Source organism: Fusarium falciforme, chromosome 4 (assembly GCF_026873545.1).
Source record: "Fusarium falciforme chromosome 4, complete sequence".
NCBI lineage: Eukaryota > Fungi > Ascomycota > Sordariomycetes > Hypocreales > Nectriaceae > Fusarium > Fusarium falciforme.
Genome location: NC_070547.1, coordinates 2,367,202 through 2,394,109, shown reverse-complemented (window position 1 = coordinate 2,394,109; position 26,908 = coordinate 2,367,202). Strand labels below are relative to the sequence as shown.

The following is a 26,908-nucleotide window of genomic DNA, read 5'->3' as shown; positions in this document are numbered from 1 at the left end:
CACTGCTTAAGCTTTATATCAAATTAAGAAGAGAATATTCATAAATTCGGTGGGATTTCTTAGTGTATCATAAATGCTGTCAGTATCCAGTTGCTCAAGTCTACGTTCAAGTTACCCTGGCCACAAACACAGTAGTATCTCAGCTTCGACAGTTCGCCATTAAAACGCCATTGTTGTAGCCATTGCCACTCTTTAGTGGCACGCATTGTCCTTTGTAGCCGAAGTTCTATGTCCAAAGAAGACATATCCAATAAAGGCGCCGAGTGACACGGAAATCATGACCCAGCCGTTGTAGGTCATAAAGACAAGCCTATTGGCAATTAAGTGGCTGGCCGTCAGAGATTCATTGCAATGACTTACATCAGCATAAATGCGTAAAAGTTCTGCAGGGCATACAAGACAGCCTTGATGAGATGGGCGCGCTGATCGGCCTGCTCCTGGTTTTGCCCTGAAAGGATGGGAGTCGACTCAGTAACAGGTTCATAACCTCACGGGAAGACTTAGCATTGGCACTTTTACCCAAGAAGTATCCATCACAAAGGAGATTATTTCATGTCTTGGGCTCCCCAGCCCACTCACAGGAAAGGGGAGAATGTGTGGTATGCAGTCTATGGGAAGGGAGGGATAGAGGCTCACTGGGTGTGGCGCGGACGCGCTTGTCGAGGGCTTCTTCGTAGCGACGCGAGAGGGAGCGGAGGGCTTCGTAGCCTACGGCGAGGAGGATTACTGCGACGAGGGAGAAGACGAGGGAGGAGGTCGAGCGGATGTGCCATTGTCGGAAGACAATGCAGAGGTTCTTGGTGTCCCAGGTGAAGAGCATCTAGAGACGACGTCGTCAGCGGGGGGTGATGAGCAGGGGATACGATGGGAACTTGCGTTCATGCTGCACATATCCTTCATGCCTCCATCGCCATGGTCCATGCCGCCGTGGCCCATTCCCTTGTGGTCCATTCCGCTGTGGTCCATGTGTGTGTGGTCCATTGTATCTGCTGTCGTGGGGTGCGGATTCGTTATCGTGAGGTCGTCGTGGTCTTGGAACGGAATCGATGGTGTCGTCGCAACAAGAACAAATGCAAGTAGAGGAGACGTCTGAATGATTAAATATCCAAACAACCCGACGCTTGAAACGAGCTCAAACGTGCGCAAGCTTGAGATGGTGTAGAGGTTCACGACAGGGAGAGCTCGTCTCCTCGTGGCCGAGCTGTGGATGCACGGGATCTGCCGGACTTGGATGGTGCGATAGCGGTACTTGAGACACCACCCATTCCACACCCAACGGCAAGTACCCGTTCTAGAGCGGCCTGAACATGACCCCTGTAGGAAGCGATTATCGCTGAAGCGCCCACTACGACTGCGGGGGAGAGAGCAAATGGAACCCAAGGCCCGTGATCAACCTAGATGGGGGAGGGATGGGTCCCTGTGAAAGTGGAAATCGAACTCGGAGTCATGGAGATAGGACGGGAGACATGAGCAGTGGTAAGTTTTGGAGGCTGAACTGAGGTATTATTAAGGCATCATGATTTGTTAGGTACCTACTTCTAAGCAGCCAACTTGGATCTCCGTAACATCCGCAACTTGAACTTGTACATTAACAAGTTGAAACCCGCTTGATACCCCTCAAGCAACCCACATTGGTCGACTTTTGAGATTGTATCCGTGATATTGTAGTGAGAGATGCTTTCGCCACCTATCAACTTGCCCAAGTGGTGAGTCAACTTGTCGTCTCATCCACCAACAGACACTTTACTCACCAACTCGATTCAAATTACAAGGCTCGAGGAAAACTCTCATCTTCTCCAGCCGCCCATCAACAACTACTGCGTCTACAATGAAGACTTTAGCGTCATGGTAAATATCAACCACCCCAAAAAAGGACTCACTGACTCAAACTCAACCACCAAAGATCGTCGGCGGCCCCAACGCCAGGACCGACTACCACATCAACCAGACGCCCGAGTGGTTCTACCAGTACAAGGGCGCCATGATGCTCAAGGTCGTCGACGAGGGCAAGTTCCGCGACATCATCATCCGCGAGGGCGACATGTTCCTCCTCCCCGGCAACACACCCCACAACCCCGTCCGCTTCGCCAACACGGTCGGCGTCGTACTCGAGCAGCGGCGGCCCAAGGACTCGCTAGACCGCATGCGCTGGTACTGCGCCTCGTGCGGCGAGGTCGTGCATGAGGCTGCGTTTCACTGCACTGACCTGGGCACCCAGATCAAGGCTGCTGTTCAGGACTTTAAGGGTGACAACGATAAGAGGACCTGTGGTAAGTGTGGTACTTTGGCGGACTGGGCGCCCAAGCCGGGGAGCATCAAGGACCCCAATCTGGAGTAATTTGAAGATGTTTAAGAGTGACGATGTCAAGAGCGAATTAAAAGGTGTATGGGTATGGCGGGCGTTGATGCTGTGGTAGTAGTAGTTGCAGAATGTCTGCCTCATTATATTCTACATTTTGGTGTCATTTTTTTTTTTTTTTCATCATACATCTCATCAACCAGTCCCTCATATTCCTCTGTCTAAGTCTCGGCAAAGGAGTAAGAGCTGGGCGACTGCTCCACAGGAATCTCAATGTTGCCCTCCTCCAGCTCCTTACCATCAACCCTCAGACCAGCACGGATGACGTCTCCCGGCACAGCAGGGCCAACGCCCGCAGGGGTTCCGGTGAGCACAATGTCACCGGGCTGCAGGGTCATGACCTTGGAGATGTCGCTCAGGATGCGAGGGATCTGGTAGATCATCAGGTTGGTCGAGCCCTGCTGCTTGACCTCGCCGTTGACCTTGAGGAAGAGCTCAACGTCCTGGGGGTTCTTGATGGACGCCTTGGGGATGATGTTGCTCATGGGCAGGAACGTGTCGAAGCCCTTGGCGATGTCCCAGGGGAGACCCTTCTTCTTGGCCTCGTTCTGGGCGTTGCGGGCCGTCATGTCGATAGCCACGGCGTAGGCTGCGTTGTGTCAGCCGTTGTTTGTCACCCAACTGAAAAACACATACCCTTGATGGCATCCAGAGCACCCTGTGTGTCTGAGGCCTGGAGGTCCCGAACCACCTTGCCAATGATGAGAGCCAGCTCAACCTCATAGTGCATGTCAATGCCATTCGGCCGCAGGACCGAACCCTCACCGGGGAGGACAATGGAGGAGGAGGGCTTGAGGAAGAAGAAGGGCTGCTTAGGCTTGGTGTTGTTGAGCTCAGTAATGTGCTCCCTGAATATCCATCATCAGCGCAAGTCTCGAGGAGGGCAAGGTCAACAACATACGCAAAGTTGCGGCCAATGCACACCACCTTGCCGGCCTGCTTCAGGCTCGACGATGCCTGGGGTGCCAAACTGGCCATTGTGCGTCTGAGGGCGAACATCTTGAATGAAATTGAACGGGGAGTATCTCTTGTAGAAATCCTCACAGCTCTTAACTTTAGTGATGAGGTTTGGCGGGTGAAATATCCCGACGAGAATAACAGCGCGGTTTCGGAAGTAACAGCCGATGGTTCCGCCTCGGAGGTCGGCGCCGTGTCTCGAGTCGCCGGTTGGTAATTTAGAGGCAGATTTGAAGATTTGCGATGGGGCGATGAGGTCTGGGAGAGATATTACCGAGGCATTTCCCCGCCGACTTCGCAATTGAGAATATGGGGATTTGTTGACTATGACATTTCACGCTGTCGAGGTAATCGCTCGTCATGGCCTCTCGGTCGGCACTCCTCCGAGGCCATCACAGAAATTCCACTTTCGGCCTAGTGTCATTCAGCTCAACGTCCTCAAACACCTCCCCTGGTCATGTCGCTTCCTCTTTATCCCGACATCTACAAAGGAGCTTTATGAATTTGACCCCATCCATCGATATTGTGACCGGGCTCTTGGTTACTTATGGCTCACTGATCAAGCGATTAAGCCATGACCACCAATAAGAGGCACTTCCCAAGTCATCAAAGCAACTTCACACAGAAGGTTGAGCTCCAACTACCAAGTGGTACCCCTTCATACCCGTCTTTGGCTCTTTCAATATTTGATTCTTGGTTAGAATTGATTCTCGGTTCTTACATCAGGAAAGAGAGCTGCGGAGTAGTAGTCTCGGCTTTCATATTCGTGTTGTTGCATTGTTCAACCGAACTCCTTTGGCATTCTCCACCATGTCCGTGTGGGATCCCATCCAAGAGGACTGCTATTTTAAACCTACAAAGAACAAGGCCATTGTATCAATGAATTCCACCAAGTCTTTCTTTCCAACAATGACTCGCTTCCATGGCCGATCAAGTCAGCTACATCGGGTAAAGTGGACTTGTTCTTGGCCATCAACGAGTATATATAAAGTCGACATGGAGAACATTCCTGTTCACCAACAAAAACCGGCAAAGCAACAATTCAGTCATTCCTTCCGTCTACTCAACTACCTATCGATTATCAAAGTCAAGGCCTTTCTCATCAGCCTCACAAATCATGTGTATCAAAGTTGATCGCTGGTTCTACTGCCACGTGCAGGGACAAGGTCCTCCGGTCCCTCCAGAACGGGAACTTACCAATACCCACGAAGGTTTCTGGACGCATTGGCAGCATGGAGAGACGGTGGGCCTTAACGAGCAATACCATATGGACCTTCCTACCCTTAAAGGCTACCACTACGTACGCCACAAGGACGAACGCTGGATCCGATGCGCCATGACCGATGCCACAGCTTGTCTACAGTACCCTCTAGAGATTCGTACCGAGCTGTACGATATCCCATGCCCAGACTGCTCCCAAGATGACCCTTGCGTCTTGTCTGCTCAACCCGTTCGCACTTACAAGAACCCAAGTCCCAACATGACGCCAGAGGCCTTCGCCCACATTGCTGATGCATATGCATACGAGATCATTACCCTAATTACTTCTTTCTTCCGGATGCAGCTCAATCGCCTAGAACTCGATGAGCCATCCTGGAATGTGCATCAGCGCGGCCTTTACTGCACGCTGGACAGGGATCACATTGTAAGAGACACCCCCATCAGGCTCGAGGGCCCTGTGGAATACCCGTGTTATCTGGACTGTTTCTGTACAGCTCGTCCTTGGGCCCAAAACACCTCGCGCGCAGCCCGTAACCAGGATGCCACCCAGGTGAGAATCAGGGGCGTTGACAAGTGGTTTCTCTATGCCCAGAACGACGAGAACCCTCCCCTGTGGGCTAGCCGTCATTTCGCCAGCATGCCAAACCAGCTCTGGTTGAATATGCACGGGGATGGCCTCCAGAGATACGGACGTCTAGTGTCCCAGATTACTACAGCCGTTTCCCAGCTCGATCGACTTGGCCCAACCATCCAGGCCGGAAGTGGCAGGAGAGGAAGATTCATGCCTTCAGCTTATCGAGGAATAATCCGGTTGGGGCAGTTCACTGCGATGAAACTCATAGCCTGCCCCTGTCTCGATCCTGGCGTCACTACCGACTTCCTCGACCTCCTCATGCGTAACCACTTCCTCACCGCTCTATGCCCTTTCCTCGGCACTACCAGGGATGAGAAGGGCTGGAGATACACTTTGAACTGCCATCAACCAGCCTCGCCGGAAATGGAGACGCTTCTGGTTCAAAGTGGACATGCATTTAGGGACCCCAGGCGGAAGGCCCAAGCCTCTCAGGCCGGGATGCGACACACTCGACTTGTGAATGCCCTCGAACGCAACCGTGCGATTTGCCATAGCAATTCCCTCATCAAGACACAAGTCGCCGAAGGTTTTGCTCACAGTTGGGTGGCCAACTCCTCGTACGCTGCAAGCAACACCAAGACCTGCCATATCTGCGCCGAAGACTTTGACAACGTCAACGCCGACTCCGAGATTCCTCCACACCTTCGGGCTATACAAACGCGCTGCTGTCACCAGTTCATGCACGTCCGCTGTCTCAAGGGCACTGCTCCACGCAGGGAGAAATGCCCCTTGTGCAACACGAACTTCGAGGACATGGGCTTTTCTACACAAAGATTCGCTCCACATGAGCAGTTGGGGGAAGAGACTCATAGAGGACACCTGCCTGAGGGCATGATGGAGCGTCCTAACACGCATGAGAGGCGTCGCATGGACGACATAATTGGCGTCATGATGGGTCTCCTAGAGGCACCGGCGGATGCAAACGATGGCCCTTGGACGTGAAGGAGGCATCATTTATATGCTTTCAAGCTTCGAGAAGCGCCAAGTGGCGGCCTCATGAACGGTTGACGAGTGTCTACCGGATCAACTCAGGGTTTGTGTGAAAGATCAGGAAAACTATGACAGATAGACGTGTGTTATTGAACAATCGGCGTTGGCGTTGGACGAACAAAGGCATATAAAAACAACAGAAAAGTATTGGATATAGATAGTGCTTGAAATCTATGGTTTTGCTCTTCTTTCTCTAAACCAACCTTCATCTAGGTACATTAAGCAACGTGAACAAACGCCCTCTTCTTGGCGCTCCTCTCCTCGTTCTCCTCCTCCCAGTTCTCATCCACATAGTCCTTGACGCTGCGGTCGCGGATCTGCATGCCCACCACCTTAAGGGCGGCAATGTTGACGCCCATCTCGTCCTTCTGGCGCTTGAGGGCCGCGCGGAGGTTGACGCGGATGCCGTCGAGCATCGTCTTCATGGTGCGGCTCGCCACGATCTGCTTGTGGTGCGTCTTGAGCATGAAGAAGAGGATGCGGCACGTCAGGGGCATGTTCATGGACCGCGCCGCAAACAGGTCCAGGAAGGTGAAGAGGATGGGCACTGACGCGAAGGGAAGCACCAGGAGGGCGTCGTGCAGCGCTGAGGCCTTGATGCGCTGGAGAACGGAGAGAACGTACGCCTCGGCTGTGATGTTGCCCAGAGCCAGGAAGACGGGGTTGCGCTGAGGAGGCTGAGCGTGAGGATTGGTGAGCTTGGCCTCCTCGTACTCACGAAGAAGGCTGAGATCGGCCATGCCCATCTCGAGGGCCTCTGCTATCCGCTCTCCTGCCATGAGTGTCTCTGTTGTCTGCTTGCTCGCGGCGGCCACCTCGTTGTTTTCATCCTGGGCATCAGGATCGCGCTCCAAAGAGGTTGTGAGCGTGCTCTCGTACAACTCCTCAATCTCCTTCTCACGCTCTTCCTCCAAGAAGATCTGCTCCTCCGTCTCGTCCCAGACACGGATGCTCTTGTCGTGGCCGGCGCTGACCAGCAGGTTACCGCTGTGGGCAACGGCAATGGCCCACACCTCGCCGTGGTGGCCGTCGAGACGCTGGATCTGCTCAAACTTGTCGCCGTCCCAGTACCGAATGGTGCGGTCCTTGCTGCTGCTGAAGAAGTGGTGTCCATTGCCATCCGAGTTGTGCGGCACAAAGGCGATCTGAAGGATACTGTCCTGATGTCCAAAGAGTGCCTTGTGGCAATCTCCAAAGTCAAGTCCCCATATTCGGATGTTCTTGTCAGCCGAGCTCGTCACGATGAGCTTGCTGTCGTACGAAATGTCCATGCTCAGCACGGGGAGCTTGTGGCCGTAGAGGTTGAGATACAGCTTGAGGGAGTCGACAAAGAAGACCTTGACCGTGTTGTCCAGAAGCGCGACCGCCAGCAGCCTCGCGTCTGGGGAGAACTTGAGGCTGAGGATGTCGTCTGAGACCTTGAGGGTTCTTGACTGTTGCAGCTTCAGCTTTGGTGTTGTCCTCCTCGTGCCCAGCACCTCCTCTTGGACAATCTTGAAATCCCAGAACTTGGCCGTCTTGTCGGCACTTCCAGAGACGACAGATTTTCCATCAGGATGAACGTGGAGAGACCAGATAGCTCCCTCATGAGCATCTACGCTGTCCAAGAGAGCTGCAGAAGCAACGTCGAAGAGCTGCAATTCACCACTCTTGGTACCAACCACAACCACCTTGTCTCCAGGGAGGAACGAACAGCAAAGAGCATAGCCGCACTCGAAAGTTCGAATGCAGTTTTGTGTCTTGATGTTCCAGATCTTCAAGGTGCCATTGGATGCCGACGCCAGCATCCTATCGTCTGAGCTAAGCGACAAGGCTCGGATATCTGTTCGGTGGCCAGGCAGCTCCACAGAGAGCGCCCTTGTATAATCAGGGGCATCCTTCTTTGACTTTTCGCTCTTGTCCTTGGGTGACAGGCTATAGTACTCGAGGAGGTTGTTTGTAGTGCCTACTAGCAGGTGAAGATCCTTCTGTCCAGTTGGTACAGCCCAGTCAACAGACCGGACCTTGCCTCCTGTCCGCACAATGACGTACTGAACAAAGACATCGCTAATGTCAGCCTTGGAGACATCAACTGGCTCTTCACCCGCGTTCGCTTCCTCTTCAACGGCCTTGGCATCCTTTGCCTTCTCACGACGTCTTCTCCGCTTTCGAGCCAGCGCCTTTTTGATCTCGGCCTCTGAGCGTATCCTCCACACGTCGACTGCCTTTTCTGAGCCGTGGACGGCAAAGTAGTCCTTCTTGGGGTGGAAGACGACTTCGGTCGCCTTGTCTTTGCTTTGTCGGTGCAATGTGCCTCGGTCTTGCAGGAACTGCGCTGCAGCTGGCATATCCACCTTGCGAGCGCTGAGCGCAAGGCCATCGGCATCCAGGGACCAGACCTTGATTTCGCCATCGTTTCCGGCTGTGACGCATCCACTGTAGTCAGGGGATAGTCCAAGCGCCCAGCACTCGCCGTTTGTTTGAGAGATATGGGTTTCGATACAGTGCCTTGATGACAGATCCCAGAGCTTGATAAGAGAATCCTTGCCGGTCGTCAGGAGGAACCCTTCCGAGGCTCCCTCACCATCAAGGACCATGGCCTGCGCGCCATCTTCATCCTCAACCTGAGGCTCTGGCTCAACAAATTGAAGGCCCGTAACCTGATCCTTATGTCCTCGCAGTTTGAACTGGCCAACCTCAGCAACCAAATCCCAGATGATGATGTCCGTGTCCTTGGAACCGCTGGCAAGTCTGACACCAGACTTGTCGAATGCCAGCTTGGTGATCGCAGACTTGTGGCCGTTGAAGTTGAGAATGACGGACGAGATCTTGCTATCCCAGAGTCGAATGCTACCATCTTCATAGCCCACGGCGAAAACGTCCTTGTCGGCTTTGCTTTGCGCGATCGCCGTCGCAGGCACAGAGCAGCGCTCATCTCTCCAGCGACTTATCAGTTCGCCCTTCTTGATATCCCAGCAAAGAACTTCCTCGTTCGCAGCGACTATCGCCTGTCCCGCGCCGGTTCCCGTTCGATCCTTGGACGACCAGACCAAGTTGGAGGTCGCCGAGGCGACGACGCCAAAGGACTTGCCATGTTCGTATTTCCTGGGTGAAAATATGTTAGCTCAAGTCGCTTAGATATCCTTCTCAACTCACAGATATGACTTGACCATATTTGCTGGATTGCGACCAGAATTGGCCTTTGCCGACGATGTCTCTTACAAAAGTGCCCAGAATCTTTCCTCCATCCCACGACTCGAGATGGGAAATTTTCTTATCGATAAGCACGGGCAGTGAGCGGCTCCACCAGGAGCTCCACGTCACGTGGGCGGCTGGGAGCTTGACGTGCCTCTACCACGTAAGCCCCACTACCAGGCGTCACCTACCTAAGCTCCCAGGAACGACGAGAATCAGGGGAGCGCAAACGGACCTTTCGACAAGATGCTTCTTCTAGACTACCAGAACGTGCTGATTCAGTCGGTCCTGACTGAGAGGTTCTCGGGGTAAGCTTGCGCACTCCAAATCCCCTGAAACGGAAGCTAATAGCATCGTACGTCAGTGCCCCTCCCGCCTCCATCGACCAGACGGTCAGCGACTTCGACGGCGTTACTTTCCATATCTCAACCCCCGAGACCAAGACCCAAATTCTTCTTTCGATCCAAATAAGATGCTTCCCGGACCTCGTCAAGTACGGAGCTGAGGAGGTTCTCCAGCGAGAGTATGGCGACTACGTGGCACCGGTTGAGCCGGGCTTCGACTTCTCCGTCCTGGTGGACCTGGAGAACCTCCCAGAGTCAAAGGGTAGAGCTACCAACGTCACCCAAACTGCGGAGAGCTCAATGCTGATTGATGACCAGAGGAACGTGATGCGCTGGCCCTCAAGTTCGCTCTCCTGAAGCGCAATGCCATGGCTGCGCCGTTCGAGCAGGCCTACCAGGAGCACTACGCCCTGAAGGAGGAGGCATCCAAGTTCACATCCGAGGAGGCTCCCCAGGGCGTGCGGGAGGGAGGCGAGGTTAAGGCGATCCACTACCGAGAGGAGGAGGCCATCTACGTCAAGGCCAGCCACGACCGAGTCACCGTCATCTTCAGCACCGTGTTCCGCGAGGAGACAGACCGAGTGTTTGGCAAGGTGTTTATCCAAGAATTCGTCGACGCGCGACGAAGAGCAATTCAGAACGCCCCTCAGGTTCTCTTCAGGAACGACGCCCCTCTCGAGCTGCAGGGCGTTCCTGGAATTCAGAACACCGACTCTGGAGACATTGGATACGTCACCTTTGGTATGTCCACCAAGATGTGGTGTTTGGGGATTGGCTAACCACGACACAGTTCTCTTCCCCCGACACCTCACACCTCAACGTATGGGCGATGTTATTTCCCATATCCAGACCTTCCGTGATTACTTCCATTACCATATCAAGGCCTCGAAAGCATACATCCATTCCCGTATGCGAAAGCGAACTGCCGACTTCCTCCAAGGTGAGCCCCCTGACTGGACCATTTATGATATTGGAGCTAACAAGGCCCAGTGCTGCGCCGCGCCAGACCCGAGAACGAGGAGAAGGAAAGAAAGACGGCAAGCGGCAGGACCTTCAAGGTGCAAGGAAACTAAGCATTGGCGCAGGAGGAGGTGGAGTTCTGTGTCAATGGTATAGATGCGAAGCTAGACGTGATCTATCATTGAGGGCGTGATGGGGCAGGTAGACGTGGTGGTTAAGCAGGAGTGTAGCTATGGATGAGCCAATGATACTATAAAGTTCCATGTACCGAACTATGTGTCAGTCAGGTATTAATCGTGTTGTCAAAAGCTCAGGCTGAGAAGCCTTCTCAATTGGCACTCTCACTGGTGGAAGCGTTCGCCTGAGGCACCCAATTAGCGTTGGGGGACCCAAAGTCAAGGGTCCTTTGTGGCTCAAGCTAGGAGACATGCCGATACATGCCGATCTTTCTGATACAACACCAAGCACAACGGCCCTCGGGTCGCTACGACAATGGTATGGCCGTTCGGATCGCAGAGTTCCGACAAGGGCAATGGGGGGAAATCCCAGGAACAGACGAAACGACCAGCCGTGTCATGGACGCAGTCGCTAGGCAGCCCTGACCCGGATCCTTTTGCTGCCGCCAAAGAGTGGGCGCCTACGGTTTTGTTCTCGCTCACGGGTCTTGCTGCCCTGCAATTGTACGCAAATTACCTTCGTCGGATACCTGGAGCTGCCTATGTTCGACCCAACTTCTTCCGCAACAGGAGTCTCTTTGGCCGAGTCACAAGCGTTGGCGATGGTGATAACTTTCACTTCTTCCATACCCCAGGCGGTCGGGCGGTGGGCTGGGGCTGGTTGAGAAAAGTTCCAGAATCTCGCAAAGAGCTGAGGGGTCGGACGGTATGTGCACATGTATTAATTACACTCAATTCAATACTAACAAACTCATAGATTCCCATCCGCATCGCCGGTGTTGACGCTCCCGAAGGCGCCCATTTTGGGAAGCCAGCACAGCCATTTGCAGCCGAAGCTCTCGACTGGCTGACCAACTACATCCTCAACCGCAACGTCCGAGCCTACATCTACAAGCGAGACCAATACGAGCGAGTCGTGGCGACGGTCTATGTGCGGCGGTTCCTGTTCCGAAAGGACGTGGGCCTGGAGATGATCAAACGCGGACTGGCGACGACGTATGAAGCAAAATCCGGGGCCGAGTTTGGGGGCATGAAGGAGGTCTACGAAAAGGCGCAGGCCAAGGCTAAGCGGAAACGAAAGGGCATGTGGTCTGGCAAGCCAAGCGAGTTTGAGAGCCCGAGAGAGTACAAGACGAAGTGGGCGGCACATGATAAGAGCAACAGCTCTTGAAAGGAATGGATTTGTGCACTAACGAATTACCCAAAAGTACGACGGATACGGTTCGCATTGCTATTGCAGCGTCCTGATATGAATGAATGAACGAGTCAATGTTGAAAACCATGGCTGATTCAAATGGACAAGTCCTTGATTGGCATAGTGTCGACGACCCATGTGATGCTATTCTGGTAATACGTGCACATTTACTCCGTACTTCCCGTTAAATCTATTAAAAGCAAGGCTTGGCCCAGAGATCCATCCCTTGAGCGGGAGGATTCAGGCCGGGCCAGCTGGAGAGAAATAGCATGGAGTCCCCCAACGACGGCGATCATGCGTCGTCATCCCGAGTCAATTCAAGGGAGACACGTTGGCGGGCTGTGGCCGTGACACCAGCACTGCCTGGCACCCGTAATCTGCCAATCTAGCGGTTGCTACGACACGGAGCAAGCAATGTTTCCAAGCAAGGGATCCGACAACAAGGTCTGAAGCGGTCTCAGACAGCCGTTTGTCTCGCCGGTTGATGTTGTGTTCGGTGTTATGCGCTTGGTGGTTGTGTGTAACACTAGCGATAGATTAGTGAGTCTGCAATGGCTTCAGAGTATTCAATGGATGCGTCCGCGGCTCCAAGGTCTTCCAGCTCACGTCGATGCAGTTGATCGAGATTGCTTGCCTATGCATGCAGAAACAGCCAGGAACATGCCGTATAGAATCACGTTGTCTTGGTCACCATTTGCTTCGTCAATTTCACATTCTCGCGGAGCCCATGTCTGAGACATGACAACCAACGAGGTGTCGTGCAACGTGATGCTCCGGCCAAGAAGCCCCCCTGCCTTCCCCCCAACCTCCTGAGTTTAGTGCGCCACTGAGGTGACAAAATAGGCAGATGGCTTCTTTATTCATGAAGCAAGAAGCTGCTGGTGGGTCACGGAAAAAACGAGACACCAGTACAAACATATGAGCTTATCCTTCTCTAAACATAGTCAGTAAAAGAAAGAAAAATAAATAAGAGAGCTTTAAAGTATTATAATTATTATTATATATTTCTGAGAACTTTATTAAACTTATAAAAAATTGTTTATCAAATCTTAGATGAGTTTGTTAATCCTCTCCGCCGTTCCGGTGTCTTGTTTTTTTCTTGACCCAGGTGCCTCGTCAAGCAAGAAGCTGCTGGAGGGTTATTGTCCAGCTTTCAACGAGCCTAGACCCCGGCCAGCGGGTCATCGTATGCGGCCCCAGCATGGATTCAACGGTAGGGAACGAATGGCAAGCAACAGCTCAGCGGTGAAAAACGATGCTGGGCTTTAGTACGAACGAGTTAATCATGCACTGCACAGGAGACGTTGTATCCGTACCTACATGCTCCGTAGGAGGTTCGGCCTTTAGCAAGCATTCGCGTGTCTCTCGTTTGTGTGCTGTAGAAGCAGGTCTGCGGCGGGAAGGAGACCAGAGCTGCACCTGCAGCGCGCTCCACTAAATCCCCTGACCATCGACAACGACAAACCACCTCCCGCCTCTTCTCTCTCCCAATTCTCACCTCATCCTTTCGCGAGAATCCTTAGCCGCGAGCGGAGGGGATCCTTACCTTGCAAACTTGTCATTCGTTTTCTCTTTCTTTGACCCTCTCCTTCCCTTCCTTTCTGCTTGTTTGCATTTTCCCCGTCCGGGCTGTGTGACGTACGTACCCGCCCACGTCGACTCGACAACACAGCACAGCACATCCAAGCCAAATTGGCACACCTTCTTTTTCCGCAGCAGCTTCGTCTCTGACCGTCACTCGCTACCTGATCTCACCTCACCCACTCACTCGTTAATACTGCTTCGCCTCTGTTATCTCGACCCGTCACCGCCTCTCGACAGACGTTGTGACTACCAGGTCATCCAACTACAGGATCCCGAAACTCCCGGCCAACTATTGCAGTCCTCTCATTCCAACCCAGGTCGACCAGGAGACGTGTTTCCTGTCGCTCATTATTCGAATACCTCCCCCACCGGCGCGTTCCTTTGAGCAAAAATTCAACGCGAAATCGCGGCATCACCCCGCATAAAGGCAGAATTGTCCACACAATAAACTGTCGCCGCTGACGAGTTTCTTTCATACGACGAAGAGCCTCGCCGGCAATCAAACTCTCGGAGGGTCCTCCCAAGCTCATTGGTGTCGCAGCTTGATTAAGGTGGCGCCCTAACTCTGGCCCGCTCCCGTGGTCGCGATACGTACCACCGGTCGGTCGTACGTCTTGCCCTCCCTTGTGAAAAAGGTACGACTCTTTTTTCTTAATTGTCTGTTCCACGGCAACACCACAAACTCAGCGGCTATGCATGTGTGCAATTCGATTTGAGATCCCCTTCCCGTTTTTACTTCTCTTCTTTCGCTCCTGGCCAACGATTGGGGCACCTCGTGGTTCGTCGTCATCTTACATCCAGTCACTTCAGGTACCAGCTTGCAGTAGAATAGGGGCCTAACCGAGTCGGGCTAGTAGCAAGGTTCTGGAAATCCAGTGCACGTTCTCGAGGACGGACATCTCCATCGCAAGCAATTTCCCGCATACGTGCTCTGTTGAGCTGCACTGCCAGCAGTCAACTTGGATCCTACATCCCACTATTTGGACCGCGATTGCGTGCCATACGACGACTTCTTGACGAGCGACTGCGATTTCGACGATTAGAACGACCGAGTTTCTCGATTTTGCCGAATTTTTACACCCCGCCAGTTCCAGCAGCTTTCGCCTCCATCTGCGGCACTCCCGCTCAGCACCAAAAAACGCGAACCGTCGCCCCTTGAGATGGCCCACTCTTTAACCTGAGATGCATGTACGAATAAATTCAGCACCGACGACAGCAACAAGATTCGACCCTCCCGCGTCGGGACGCACATCGCAACCAGCGACGAGATTTGCCTTTTCGATATTCAGCGACAGGAGATAGTTATGCGATTGCCTTTTCAACGGCGTGGCCCATCGGCGCGCCAAAGCCACGGGCTTGGCTCCATTCTTGGTCCCAGCCTGGTGGCTCTAGCAGCTCTGGCCCCATTCTCGCATGCCATTATTTTCAATCCGGTTCCCTCACCGAATCTCGACTTCTCAAAACTGGGTAGGATCGGCGTTGTGGGAGATTTTGATGGTATTTCTCTCTACGAGTATGAGGGTCAGAATGAGCGCCCTCGCAGCGCCAATGGGAGCGAGTCGCTCCTGGCTCCGATGCCCAACGGCGCTTTTGCCTCGATCGTGGCTACCGACGCCTCCATCCGGGCCATGTGCACGTTCAAGCTCAGCAATGGGGTAATGCAGGGTGTGGTAATAGGTGGTAATTTCACGAGCTTGGACGGCACACAATCGAAGGCGGTGGCCCTCTTCAACCCAAACACGACCGAAATCACGCCTCTGGACGGACTCGAAGGCGAGGTGAACGCTCTGTTGTGCGACGAGGAGCGAGATACGGTCTATGTGGGAGGTAACTTCAAGGGTGCCAACTCTACCAACGCTATCGCTTGGGTTGGCACAGATGGCTGGACCAACTTGCCGTTTGCCGGTTTCAATGGTCCCGTCAAGGCCATCACCAAGGCCTCAAACGGGCACATCATTTTTGGTGGTACATTCACGGGACTAGGAAATTCTAGCACGCCGAACGCATCGAACACCCAGGTCATCAATCTTTCCACAGCAAAACTCAGCGACCAGAACGGCGCCTCTGGGACCGAACCCAAGGATATCGTTTGTCCCGGAGCGTCGTCTAGCTCCTGGTTGCTTCAGAACAACTCGCCCGGTTACTGGGAAGCGGATTTCTCTTTCGGATTTGCGCCCACCAAGCTCAGACTTCGAAACGCCCAAGGCGACCATGGCACCAAGACATTCCGATTTCTCGCCTACCCGATCGACGGCATCATGAACCTGACCTATGTTGATCCTGACAGCGGTAACAACGTGACCTGCACCAGCGAGTGCCCCCTTCGCAATGACGCCGAATACCAGGAGTTTACCTTTGTTAACAGAGTCGGTATGAACAAGTTCCGTATCGCTATTTCTGAGTGGTACGGCAACGGAGGTGGTTTGGCGGGCATCGAACTGTTCCAGAGCGACATTTATTCTTATGCTGTTAGCGCCTTCAATGAGCCTACATGTGGAGGAATCCAGTTCCCAGCTTCGGCATCTCACACAGGCCCCTGGAAAGTTGCCCCATCTCTGGAAAGCAGCTCCGACTACCTGGAGGCTGAACTCACCCGCGACTATGACCCAGATGAGGTCTTTGTCACGTTCTATCCCAACATCGAGGAATCCGGCAACTACTCGGTCAACTTGTACACCCCAGGCTGCCAAGCTGATGGAACCTGTTTGACCAGAGGCCGTGTTAACATCACCGGAATCATGTCAACTGGGTCTGACGAGGAGTCCAACTTTACCACGACACTGTATCAGACAAACAACTTTGACAAGTACGACCAGATCTACTTTGGATACATCGAGAAGAACTCGGACTCGTTCAAGCCTTCCGTCACCATTCGCCCCCTTGCCGGCCAAGACGTTGATGCCCTTACGATCGTCGCACAGAGAGTCGGGTTCACTTTGATCAACTCGACTGGAGGTCTTAACGGCTTGTTTGACTTCGATCCCGAAGTAGCCGTCATCAACGCATCGTCTCTCACGAACTCGCCGATTAACAAACTCGGCGCCAGCTTCGACAGGGCCTCTGGTGTCACAACTCTAATCACTGATGATAATGTCACATATGTTGGCGGCAACTTCACGTCCAAGGACCACGACAACATTCTCGCCATTATTGAGAACGATGACGTCAAAGAGCCCGGCGGTGGCCTCAACGGAGAAGTCTTTGCCATGTACCTCAACGACACGCAGCTCTACGTCGGTGGAGATTTCTCCAACACTCAGACTGGACCTGTCAAGGGCTTGGACAATGTGGCCGTATACGACACCAAGGAGGACAAGTGGAGTGCCCTTGGCGCTGGCGTTGACGGCCCCGTTGAGCATGCTGTGCCACTAACTATCAACATCACGCAGGATACCCCTGAGGTGGTTATTGCATTTGCCGGATCCTTCTCCACGTGCAACGCATTTAGCGATTACGATGCTGTCTCAGTTGATGGCTTCGCCATTTGGGTTGCTTCCAAGGGCACTTGGCTCCAAAATCTTGAGGGTAACTACCCTGGTTTCACTGGCTCGCTCACGGCTGCCATTCTTGACCTCCCGATGGGCGGATCGCTCTATGCTGGCTCCCTGTCATCTGCCCAGTTCGGTATCAATGGCGCAGCTACTCTTTCGAATGAAGGCCTGGGCCAGTTCCCCTTGAAGATCCGCACTTCGTCTTCGTCTTCCAACTCTTCGACCCTGACTCGTCGCGATGTCAGCTCGATGAAGAACGATACGACCGGTGTGATGACTGGCATTTTCTACGACGAGGATGATCACAACATCACCGTCCTTGCTGGTCACTTCACGACCGAGTCGTCAGACGGCAAGGCGATCGAGAACATCGTTCTCCTTGAAGATGATTCCGTGTCGGGGATTGGGTCTGGTATCTCGAGCGAATCCACCTTTGTCGCCCTCGCCATCCGCAGCGGCGTGCTGTTTGCTGGTGGCGATATCAGCGGCACCATCGATGAGACGGATGTCAAGGGTCTCATCTCGTACGATCTGACATCCAAGAGCTTCACCAGCCAGCCGCCGTCCATCTCAGGGGCCAACAGCACTGTGGCAGCCATTGCCGTTCGTCCTGATTCTGCCGATGTGTACATCGGTGGTTCATTCGAAAATGCCGGTGCCCTTGAATGTCCTGGTCTTTGCACCTACAACGTGGACTCTGGTCAGTGGAACCGCCCTGGCAGTGAACTCGAGGGAACTGTTTACAGCCTGCTGTGGGTTAGCAAGAACCAGTTGATTGCCGGTGGTGATCTTCGCGGTAATGGATCTGACCAACGCTTCCTGGCAAGCTGGGATGCCAAGAAGGAGGAATGGACCAACTTCCCTGGTGCGGATGACCTCCCCGGGCCTGTTGTGGTTCTCTCTCCTGCATCCAGCGATTACGACCAGCTTTGGGTGGCGGGCACTTCCCTCGAGGATGGCTCCGTCTTCATTATGAAGTACGACGGTGAGAAGTGGCACACGGTCAAGCCAGCCCTGTCTTCAGACACCATCATCCGCAGCCTTCAGGTCTTCACCGTGACTGAAGACCATGAGCAGAACGAGTTCCTGGACAAGAAGCAGGTTTTGATGCTTACAGGATCGATCGACATTCCCGACTTTGGGGTGGCATCAGCAGCCATCTTCAACGGCACGACCTATCAGCCCTATGCGCTGACCATGAAGGCGGGCAACTCTCCGGGAACCATTGCCGGCATCTTTTCGCAGAGAGATAACTTCTTCTCTGAAGGTACGTCCAGTATGTCGTCGACCATGTGAACAGTTCTAACCTTGTCTCTAGAGAGCCACATGCCTCTGGTCTTTGTCATCCTCATCGGCCTTGCCATTGCGCTGGGTCTGATGCTCCTCCTGGTTCTAGCGGGCATCATTCTCGACCGCATTCGCAAGAAGCGCGAGGGCTACGCTCCGGCGCCGACGTCCATGTACGATCGAGGAAGCGGAATGCAGCGGATTCCGCCTCACGAGCTTCTCGAGTCGCTCGGCCAAGGGCGGAGCGGTGCGCCTCGCGTGTGAAGAAGAAAAGCCTCTGGCTCTGCCTCTCATCTTTGGAGGATATCGTCGTTTTAGCAAGTTGCATGCATGTCTGGTTTGATACTTTTGGCGTTTTGGAAAGGTGTATGGAATATCGGGCCAGGGAGGCCCATGCTATTTTCTGAAAGGGGAATCTAAGACCAAGATCCCAGCGAGCGAGCAAACAAAGACCTTCTTTGACTTGAAAGACAGACGGTTGAAGGCTCCAACTCGAAACTATACCCCTACTTCGGCTGGATTTCTGGAGAGGGCGCCGCAAAAACTCCTACACTACGACCGCCATCGCCTCGGCCTCGCGAGGCTCACCTTCTCTCACACCCTCTCTTTTTCTTCCTTTCATCTCGCCTTCACTTCACGAGGTCATGACCCGTCGGTTAATGTTTACCTGTCTATTTTACCTACCTTCAACAACACGCGCATAGACGCCTTCTCTGTTGAGACCATTCCTTGTCACACACGGTCTTTCTTCGTTGTACATTATCTTCCAGCGCAGTCTCCGCCCTAAAGACTGCTGGGGGAGCCGAGGCCCGTTGGCCTCGTCCCTCTTTTGTTGCTCCATCTTTTTTTGAACTCTTCCATCTCAGCGAATTTTAGGGAGATGAGGCTTTGGGGGGAATGGGGGGAACTCGTACGATGGATGGCAGGTTTCGAGGAGGTTGGTTTTGTGGCTTTAGCTAGGGGGGTAGATTTGGTCGAAAGCGCTTTTCAGAGAAGAGAGGCCATCTAGAAGTGAGATGGGAATCAGTCCACCTACCTACGATAGCTTAATCTGAATGGTGATAGTTTCTCAGACGTTCTCGACCCTCGTCCTCATTCTCAGCCTTGAACCTACAGTAGGCTGTGGTAGGTTTGTTGGGCAACCTCGCGTAGAGTTTTTGCCGCGTCCGATCGGTAGCTAGGCCGTTCTAAGCCCTGTCTCTGGTCCTTTTGCTAGCCTGGTGTTGCTTGTGTTGGATCGTAGTGTTTTGAAGGCGTAGCCCCCAGCTTCTAGACCTTGTGCTAACACGACGGGAGCAAGGGGGTTCGCCGTTCTTTCGCACGATGATACCGTCACACTTGCAGTTATTTAAAGAGCCTTTTTGGGGGGTCGCCTTACCAAGCGCCCCCGTTTCCATGCTCCGTCCTTCACGGGGCCGACTGTCGATGGTGAGACGACACTCCGGAGAACTCCGATTGAAGTCGTATGCTATTTTCCTCCTTCCCTGCACCGGGAATAGGGTAGTCGATATGCCCTGGCTAGAGCTGCAATTCCCGTGATGTCCTTTGCTCGTGCGCCAGAAAGGGTCGAGAACGCTCTGGGGTAGCTTGGACGGGGAAAGGGTCTGCCAGAAACGTGACGAGCTAGAGTGGGCTGATTCAACGGCAATTGTAATCATGAGGCGAGCCGCACTGCCGTCTCTGGCTCTGGAGGATGCTCTCTCGTTTCAGAGGTTGGGCTGCGAGGGTGTCCCTTGTACAGACGGGTCGGGATCCCGTGCCGCCTTGTCGAGGAATGCAATGCTCGTGGGATTGGAGAGTTCAACTCGAGTTGAGGCGAGGCGTTGTGGGTGAGAAGGATGCCTAGGCCCAGCGTGGCATCGGTTCGTAGCCTCAACTGAAGCAGAGATGCAATGAGCAACCTCACCTCGGCCGCTTCTCGGGCTTCTGCTGCTTGTCAACAGCCTCAACTCTTGGTGATGCCGTTGCAATTGGCGTCCACTAAACATACCCTAGACTACCACCCAGACAATATGGGGCCTTTGTCACCGGCACAGCGTCTGTCAGACTGTCGCAGATTGACTCAACGGGGGAAACAGCCGCCTCAGCCGCGGTGCCATTTACGTCACAATATCTCAGAAGCCTCGAGGCTGTGCGAGGTGCGGTGCGGTGCGGTACGTTTGTGTTGTGCTGTGTCTCTCCCTGCCTGCCTTGCCATCTCAGACACCGTCATGTCTCGGCGCTTCTCTTAGACAGTGACGACGGCTACGTGCCCGCGGCGGCGTCAAGTCGATGGGAGCCTTGCGACAAACAACGGCAGAGGGCGGCATCGTGATGCTGCCAAGAAGCGCTGGTTTCGCGCGATGCAAAGCGCGGAGAGTACAGTAGCCGTAGTCTATGCAGTGGGCTACTGCGTGCTGTGACGGCTTTGGTTTGGGACGAGAAAACAAACTCGGGACCATCCATGGCTTCTCCCGCGGCAACCCGAACAAGGCACAGGCTTGATTGACGTTGCTTGTGATGCAATGGTTACACACTGGTAAGCGATAGACGACGTCGATACTGAGAATATACGAGGCGCAAGGAGAAAACAATACTGTAAAACATGACAACACAACACAGCACAGCCTTGGATCCTCTCCTCTAGCCTGGTCGATCGATGACGCTGCAGACATTCCTGGCCAAAGGTTTGGTGAAAACAGCGCCCACCCCCATCCCCATCCCCATCCCCATGGGCGAGAAACGCTTGCCAGCCAACACAGCCAGGATTCCAGGAGTGACGAGTAAACACCAACCTTGATGCTCCATGACGCAAAGCCTGCCCCCCTCTCGACGCGCCGGTCGAGCGGTGCAAGGACGGATGTAGGTGGTACTGCGCGCTGCGCTGCACCGCACCGCACCGCACCGGTGATGGTAAGGCCAACAGCAGCATCACAGACGGACAAAGAACTCTGAGGCCGAGAGGAGACTCTCCTTATCGATCTAACGCCGCCACGGCATCATCCGTGAGACCCAGCATCTCTGTCGTGACCCGGCGCTTTGGATGGGAGCTTACGTCCCACGGAAACGCCAGTAAGTGCGTGCGCAGTTCAGTTCAGTTCAGTTCATCTCATCTCATCTTGAGGCGGAAGATTCCGCGTCAAGCAGGAAGTTGGCCGATCGATATACAGCCTTGCAATGAAGCAAACACAACCCCGGATTTTGATTGGCATTGGCATCCACAGGTAGGTTGGTTGGCTGGCAATGGTGGCAGGGCGCGGTGCAGGCGAAATAGAGTAATTACTCTTCCTAGTTGCCCAGACAGGGATGGGAATCACTGGAATCCCATATCGAGTCGACAACAGGACGAAATTGGAACAAGGCGTTCCGGGAAAGCTAGAGAGCAGCAGAGCGTTTTGCATGTCTCGGCGACATCGCGGGTCAATTGACGCGCCCGTCAAGCCACGCCTTCTTAGTTTCGACGACAAGCAACGCCTCGACAAGACCCCCCTGGGCCTGGGTTAGCATGTGCAACCTTGAAGTAGACGACTCTCAACGTGACGTGACATTGTGAGCGCAGATTGCGGGTTCGCACGACTCGAGACAATGACGGAATTCTGCCTGCCTGACTGGCTCATGACCAAGTGATCCAGCGACCCAGTGCGTGCTCCACGACTGGCTGCTTGCTCGTTGCGCTGACAGTCCCAAATGACTGATGAATCTCCTACTCTTCTCGTCAAGACCGCCGGGGTAGACAATGGGGGCAGCAGTGGAACCCCCCCTTCGGCACTGAGTCGGTAGCGCGCCTTCGCATCTGAGACAGCACAACAGCCAGGCGAAACGAGCGGGAAGCGCGCAGGGATCAGGTCAAGTACCGAATGGGGGAGGACGGGAGGCAGAGAGAGGCGCCACCCCAAATGTCCAACTCCAGCAAAAGCTCTCTCCGAACTGCTCCGGTTCACCGGAGCGCCTCGGTTTGTGACCTGCAAACCCAGAGCGCACCAGATGAACCCTCCAGCTCCTGTCCTTGGCCTCATCCCCTAGACCTAGTCCCTGATGGGAATCGGTCAGCCCAACTTGGGTTCAGCGCTTCAGGGTCTCTCGCCTGTCCGCCTGCCCGCTGTCCCTGTTCAGATGGCGCCCTGTAAGCCTCGATCGCCCTGCGCAACCATGCCTCTGCCGGCAGCATGCTTGCTTTTTTCGTCTTGTCAACAGACAGCCACTAAACAACTGTTTCCATCCATCCATACCGCCTGCTCGATGCAACGATTGCCGACAAACATGCTAGAGCTCTTTGGTGATTTCTGCTGCCTCGGCGAAACATTTCTTGTTCGGCCTAATCTCCAAGTCACCTTGTTGGGCGCTTGGGTTTGCCTTTTTGCTGCCTCCCCTGATGATCTTTTGCACCGCATCCTTGACTCGCCTCGCCTCTGCCGCACCGCACCCCGTCCTCGCAAAGCCTTGAACCCGAGCTCTTGGAACCCCTTTGCCGTGGCCATGGGACATGTCATGTCGCTCGCCCGTTCGTGAGGTACAGTACCGTACAGTAAGGTTCGGTAAGAGGAACTTCCGATGGCAAATGCCTGGCGGACAGACACCCGACTGGCCATGGCCTCAACAACTCCTTGAGCCAGCCGGCACCATACTGCGCACCGACCTCTCTCGTCGTCTAGTTTTGTGAACCGTAGTTGAGCAGTGCCCCCAATTGCCGCGTCAGCAGGGCCAACATGAATGAGTGAGCGAGTCCCTGGCTCAGACGAACGGGGTACTGTAACAAGCCCAACCGGGTCTTCAGGGACCTGTCCGATGACCCGCCATCGGGATACCAAAAACGCTCACTGCCATCTCCATCCATATCTCTCTTGGTTGAATGCTCCACTCGCCTTACAGTACCCGCCAACTTTTGACTCCAGTACCTACCCCGTGCGTCCCTCAGTCAAGAGCTCTCATCGGCTTCTGTGCCTTGCCTTGTGCACCATCGCCGAGTTATGCTAAGGTTCCTTCTCCCCGTGGCGTCGGCTTTTCTGCCTCCCGGCTGCTAGTTGCACGCCAAACATGCACCGGCTCCCGCAGGCCCCGCCTTGGTGTCCAGTGTAACCATTGCTGTAGGTACTTGCCCGCCACGGCAACTGGCGTGCTTTTACTCCGTACGCACCGGCCGAGAGGCCCCGGAGGCGAAAGTTGGGCTGAGATTGTGTCTTCCATCTCTCTTCCCGATTGTGCCTGACTCTCACTTCCGTCCCTTTTGCTTCGACGTCATTCGTCCCCCTCTTTTTCGGGGGCTGGCAAGGGTGCTTGTTACGAGCCTGCGGCGGGCACTGCGCAATCGGGCATGCCATGCCAGCCTTTTCCTCCAACAGATAGATCTTTGTAAAAGCAGGTTAAATTGATGCGAGATAGGAAAGACCGGGGCTTGGTCTTGGCACCCGTCTCAAGAGCTCGTAGGCGCGAGAAAATGCTGGGGAAGTTGAGGGTCTTGATCACACTCAACCCATCCTATGCGATCCATATTATTTTGCTTAGACAGACGTCTATCGCAGGTCTTACCCAGCAGAACGGTTCGCACAACGTGAATCGTGAAGATCATCACCGTCTTGGACTTTGTAGCACGTGTTCTGTGGACTGAGCTTCTGTGCTGTCGGATCCTTCACCAGTACGACGGGTCGATACTGAACCAACGCAGTAGGATCTACATGTAAGAACCTGGGGGGTAGAAAGCGCCGGCATCGCTCATCATGGCCGGTCTTTTTCCTCTGTTTTAGCGTCAGGTTCGTTTCCAACGGCTCTTGTGACCGGGAGCAACAGATCGCATGTCAAGGGTGTCTCAATCTCATTTCAACGTGACCGTGTATCTGAATGCGGCTGCGTCTAGTGACGATCTGAATCTGACCGGGTTGGTGGTGTGAGCAGTCGACTGTTTTCCTGTCCAAAAGGTCTTGATTGGCGGTGGCCAATGGTGAACTGCAGCCGTGACTGATTTGGCTCTGGTATGAGTCGTGCCAATGTGCCAATGTGTTCCTTCTGGTGAGGTTGAGCAGCTTCTCCTGAACATTGCGGTCGTCCCGTGTGAGTGCAGGGCGCCTTGTATCAGGTGTTGTTCTTCGGGAGCCCCGAAGCCTGTCGGATGACTTGCATCGAATTGACCTGTCAAGCATGTCAAGGCCAGTCCGAGTAGTTCATCTCGAGTAGCTCGACTCAAGCATCCATCACGGCGTAGCACCTGGGGCGTAATCGCATCACCAGCTGATGAACTCTGGGGAAACACCCCAGAAACGATGAGAACAAGCTCAAACCTGCGCCTCCGGCTCTTCTTTCGCTGTAATTTCTTCAAAACCCACATGCTAATCTTGAAGGCGAGATGAGGCTCAATGAAACAAAGTCCAATGAAAAAGAAAGCCTAGTCAAGGAAGACAAGAGACAGGCAGCTTCGGGTCTCTGCCGTTGAGGTTGCACTCGTAGCCTTTGGTGTCCTGGGGCATGTTGAGGCGGGCTGGGGAATGCTGGTCGATTCTGAGACATGCCCATGTCCTGAAGTCGTGATCTGACTGGCCTTATAGCCCTGTCAATCTGCCTGCCGAACCCACATCGCCCATACTTGTGATCCTTTCAATTTTCCAAGAGAGATGAGGGTTTTGGAAAGCTCCGTGACTCGTTTGATCAACCAGGCCTCTCTCTTGACAGGAGCTGTTCTTCGGACATACCCAGCTTCTAGAAGACTTCGGGCATGCAACCTCATTGCATGATTGCGATATTGCGCATGTTCATGCGGTCTGCCTGCATCTGCCGGTAACATGTCGTGATCGACACATCGTCAATCTCGGGTATCTTGTCCAAGCAGACTAGGAGAGAGCACCAAGCTTGACTTGGAAGTGTTGAAGGTCGAGGAGGGTTACGTAAAGCACCGCCTTTTTGCCAATTATTGACTGGAGCTTGGCATTGTATCGCTCCAAGGAAGCCAACCTTCCTAGGAGACCCATTCTCTTTACCGCGGTGCCTCATTTCGTGCGTTCAAAAGCCGGATCGACGCCATAAGAGTAGCGCTGGGCGGCGATAGCTTCGGCATCGCTGCTAAGGTTATAGATTTGAATGCCGGGTGTTTTGATGATCGAGCGAGATCTAAGAGATAACCACAATCAAAAGGCTTCCGGGGTCCCTTGCAGGTGCGTGTTTCACGCATCCCTTTTCGGCCTCCGACGCTCGAATCGGGATTAGTCGGGCAACTTGGTCCATGCCACCAAAGAAATCGGAATAAGCGCAAACTTCTTCCAGGGCTCGGCCGGAATCCGTATCAGGCACTGGCAACTCGCCACAACGGGGTCAACAGACAGTTGCAGACAGGAAACGCGGAGACGTCTTGGAAAGAACTTGCTCCTAACGTCTTCGTCGGCCAAGGTGGTGTGGTAAGAAAGTGTAAATCTAGAACGGGGAACATGGTGTTCGTTTTGGTGTGCTGGCTTCCACTATCGGTGGTACCTTGCGAGCCTAATGTCGTCAGAACGTGTGAAAAGGGCAACCTTGAAACTCAGTCAGGGTCGCGGTCGTGAATAGTCGATGCTGGCGCCTCTGCTTCGAATTCGGGCCGCTCTAGGTGGCGTTGAACGCGTGATGATGAGCGGCAGATTGCAAGTATAGTCGATCTTGGGTTGAGAGGCTGTAGGTAGCAAAGCCCTTGCTGGCCATTGATGAGCCAAGTATTAGCTTGTGTCTTCCATTACTACGTTCCATTCTTCTTCGAACAGGAGGGCGCAACTCGAGCTACCCCCCGCGAGCTAGTTGCTCTCAAAGGTAAAAGCGCCGCCGCAAGGCTCGCACACCTTTGGAGGCAAGCATCCGGCCGACATAGGAGAGGCGAGTGAATGATCAAGATTGAGTGGGCAGACTACGTGTCAAGGCTCGGATGGAGTGAATTGGCTGGTGTCGAAAACTCGGCGGCGGTCTGTGGTGACTGGCTCGGGTGCTGTAGTTGGTGCCGCTGCCCCATGTCGCGGCCCCCATATCCCATGTCCCATGTCCCATGCTGGACTTTCCTGGTGGTGGCCTTTTGGGTTTCCCATGCCGGGTTGCATCAGCTTTGCGGCCTGAGGCAACAGATCCTTATTCCCGTGGCGGATTGAGGTGAAGAGGAGGGTGTGCTCCGGCTTCAACTGGCTGCGACAGCGGGAACCCATGTCTAGCTTGGGCGCCACTCCCATCATCGGGTCAGCGAACGGGCGGGCCAAGCGGACACCTGTTGATGCATTGGGGCCTCAGGCGTCGACGAGGCAAGGGAAGAGGAAGGTCGAAAAGGGTAGAGATGCAGTAGCATGAGCAGTAGTTGTCATGCAGAGGGAGCATTTCACACGCATGAATCCAGTTGCGGTGATGAGGATGAATGTGACTGAGGATGGAGAGGAATTGAAGGAACGTGTACTGTATCGTAATGAATTAGATGGGAAGGGACAACCTCTCTGCTTGCCTTCTGTACCTACCTCCACGCACGTGGAGGGTTTGGGGCTCCCCGTACAGTGCGAAAGATGGCAAGAACAGAGGGGAAGAGTCCAAGTGATGTTGAAATGTGCTGTTGAATACAGTGAAGCCC

The 26,908-nt window shown here is 53.9% G+C and overlaps 8 protein-coding genes across 8 annotated transcripts; 5 read left to right on the top strand and 3 right to left on the bottom strand.

The window, feature by feature from the left end:
- Positions 1-192: 192 nt before the first annotated feature.
- NCS54_00549300 (Copper transport protein) lies at positions 193-981 on the bottom strand (the record flags this gene model as incomplete). The annotated part of the gene is made up of 4 exons (XM_053150994.1): positions 193-310; positions 361-487; positions 637-820; positions 877-981. The coding sequence occupies 4 exons, from the start codon at positions 979-981 to the stop codon at positions 193-195; spliced, it is 534 nt and encodes a 177-aa protein (XP_053006969.1).
- Positions 982-1,674: 693 nt separating this feature from the next.
- Positions 1,675-2,338, top strand: NCS54_00549200 (3-hydroxyanthranilate 3,4-dioxygenase; the record flags this gene model as incomplete). Its single annotated transcript, XM_053150993.1, has 3 exons — positions 1,675-1,706; positions 1,773-1,848; positions 1,904-2,338. 3 exons carry the CDS (start codon positions 1,675-1,677, stop codon positions 2,336-2,338), a joined length of 543 nt encoding a protein of 180 aa, XP_053006968.1.
- A 182-nt stretch (positions 2,339-2,520) lies between these two features.
- On the bottom strand, positions 2,521-3,409 carry NCS54_00549100 (FAA-hydrolase domain-containing protein; the record flags this gene model as incomplete). Its single annotated transcript, XM_053150992.1, has 3 exons — positions 3,261-3,409; positions 2,996-3,207; positions 2,521-2,948 (listed from the first exon to the last, which is right to left on the bottom strand). The coding sequence occupies exons 1-3, from the start codon at positions 3,356-3,358 to the stop codon at positions 2,521-2,523; spliced, it is 738 nt and encodes a 245-aa protein (XP_053006967.1). The 5' UTR covers positions 3,359-3,409.
- Positions 3,410-4,433: 1,024 nt separating this feature from the next.
- NCS54_00549000 (RING-type domain-containing protein) lies at positions 4,434-6,113 on the top strand (the record flags this gene model as incomplete). The annotated part of the gene is made up of 1 exon (XM_053150991.1): positions 4,434-6,113. One exon carries the CDS (start codon positions 4,434-4,436, stop codon positions 6,111-6,113), a length of 1,680 nt encoding a protein of 559 aa, XP_053006966.1.
- A 266-nt stretch (positions 6,114-6,379) lies between these two features.
- Positions 6,380-9,349, bottom strand: NCS54_00548900 (Utp12 domain-containing protein; the record flags this gene model as incomplete). Its single annotated transcript, XM_053150990.1, has 2 exons — positions 9,297-9,349; positions 6,380-9,245 (listed from the first exon to the last, which is right to left on the bottom strand). Exons 1-2 carry the CDS (start codon positions 9,311-9,313, stop codon positions 6,380-6,382), a joined length of 2,883 nt encoding a protein of 960 aa, XP_053006965.1. The 5' UTR covers positions 9,314-9,349.
- Positions 9,350-9,581: 232 nt separating this feature from the next.
- Positions 9,582-10,752, top strand: NCS54_00548800 (Arp2/3 complex 34 kDa subunit; the record flags this gene model as incomplete). Its single annotated transcript, XM_053150989.1, has 5 exons — positions 9,582-9,643; positions 9,700-9,941; positions 9,998-10,420; positions 10,470-10,619; positions 10,670-10,752. The coding sequence occupies 5 exons, from the start codon at positions 9,582-9,584 to the stop codon at positions 10,750-10,752; spliced, it is 960 nt and encodes a 319-aa protein (XP_053006964.1).
- Positions 10,753-11,131: 379 nt separating this feature from the next.
- Positions 11,132-11,986, top strand: NCS54_00548700 (Putative endonuclease LCL3; the record flags this gene model as incomplete). Its single annotated transcript, XM_053150988.1, has 2 exons — positions 11,132-11,521; positions 11,573-11,986. The coding sequence occupies 2 exons, from the start codon at positions 11,132-11,134 to the stop codon at positions 11,984-11,986; spliced, it is 804 nt and encodes a 267-aa protein (XP_053006963.1).
- A 2,912-nt stretch (positions 11,987-14,898) lies between these two features.
- Positions 14,899-18,636, top strand: NCS54_00548600 (Hypothetical protein; the record flags this gene model as incomplete). Its single annotated transcript, XM_053150987.1, has 2 exons — positions 14,899-18,352; positions 18,404-18,636. The coding sequence occupies 2 exons, from the start codon at positions 14,899-14,901 to the stop codon at positions 18,634-18,636; spliced, it is 3,687 nt and encodes a 1,228-aa protein (XP_053006962.1).
- Positions 18,637-26,908: the final 8,272 nt, after the last annotated feature.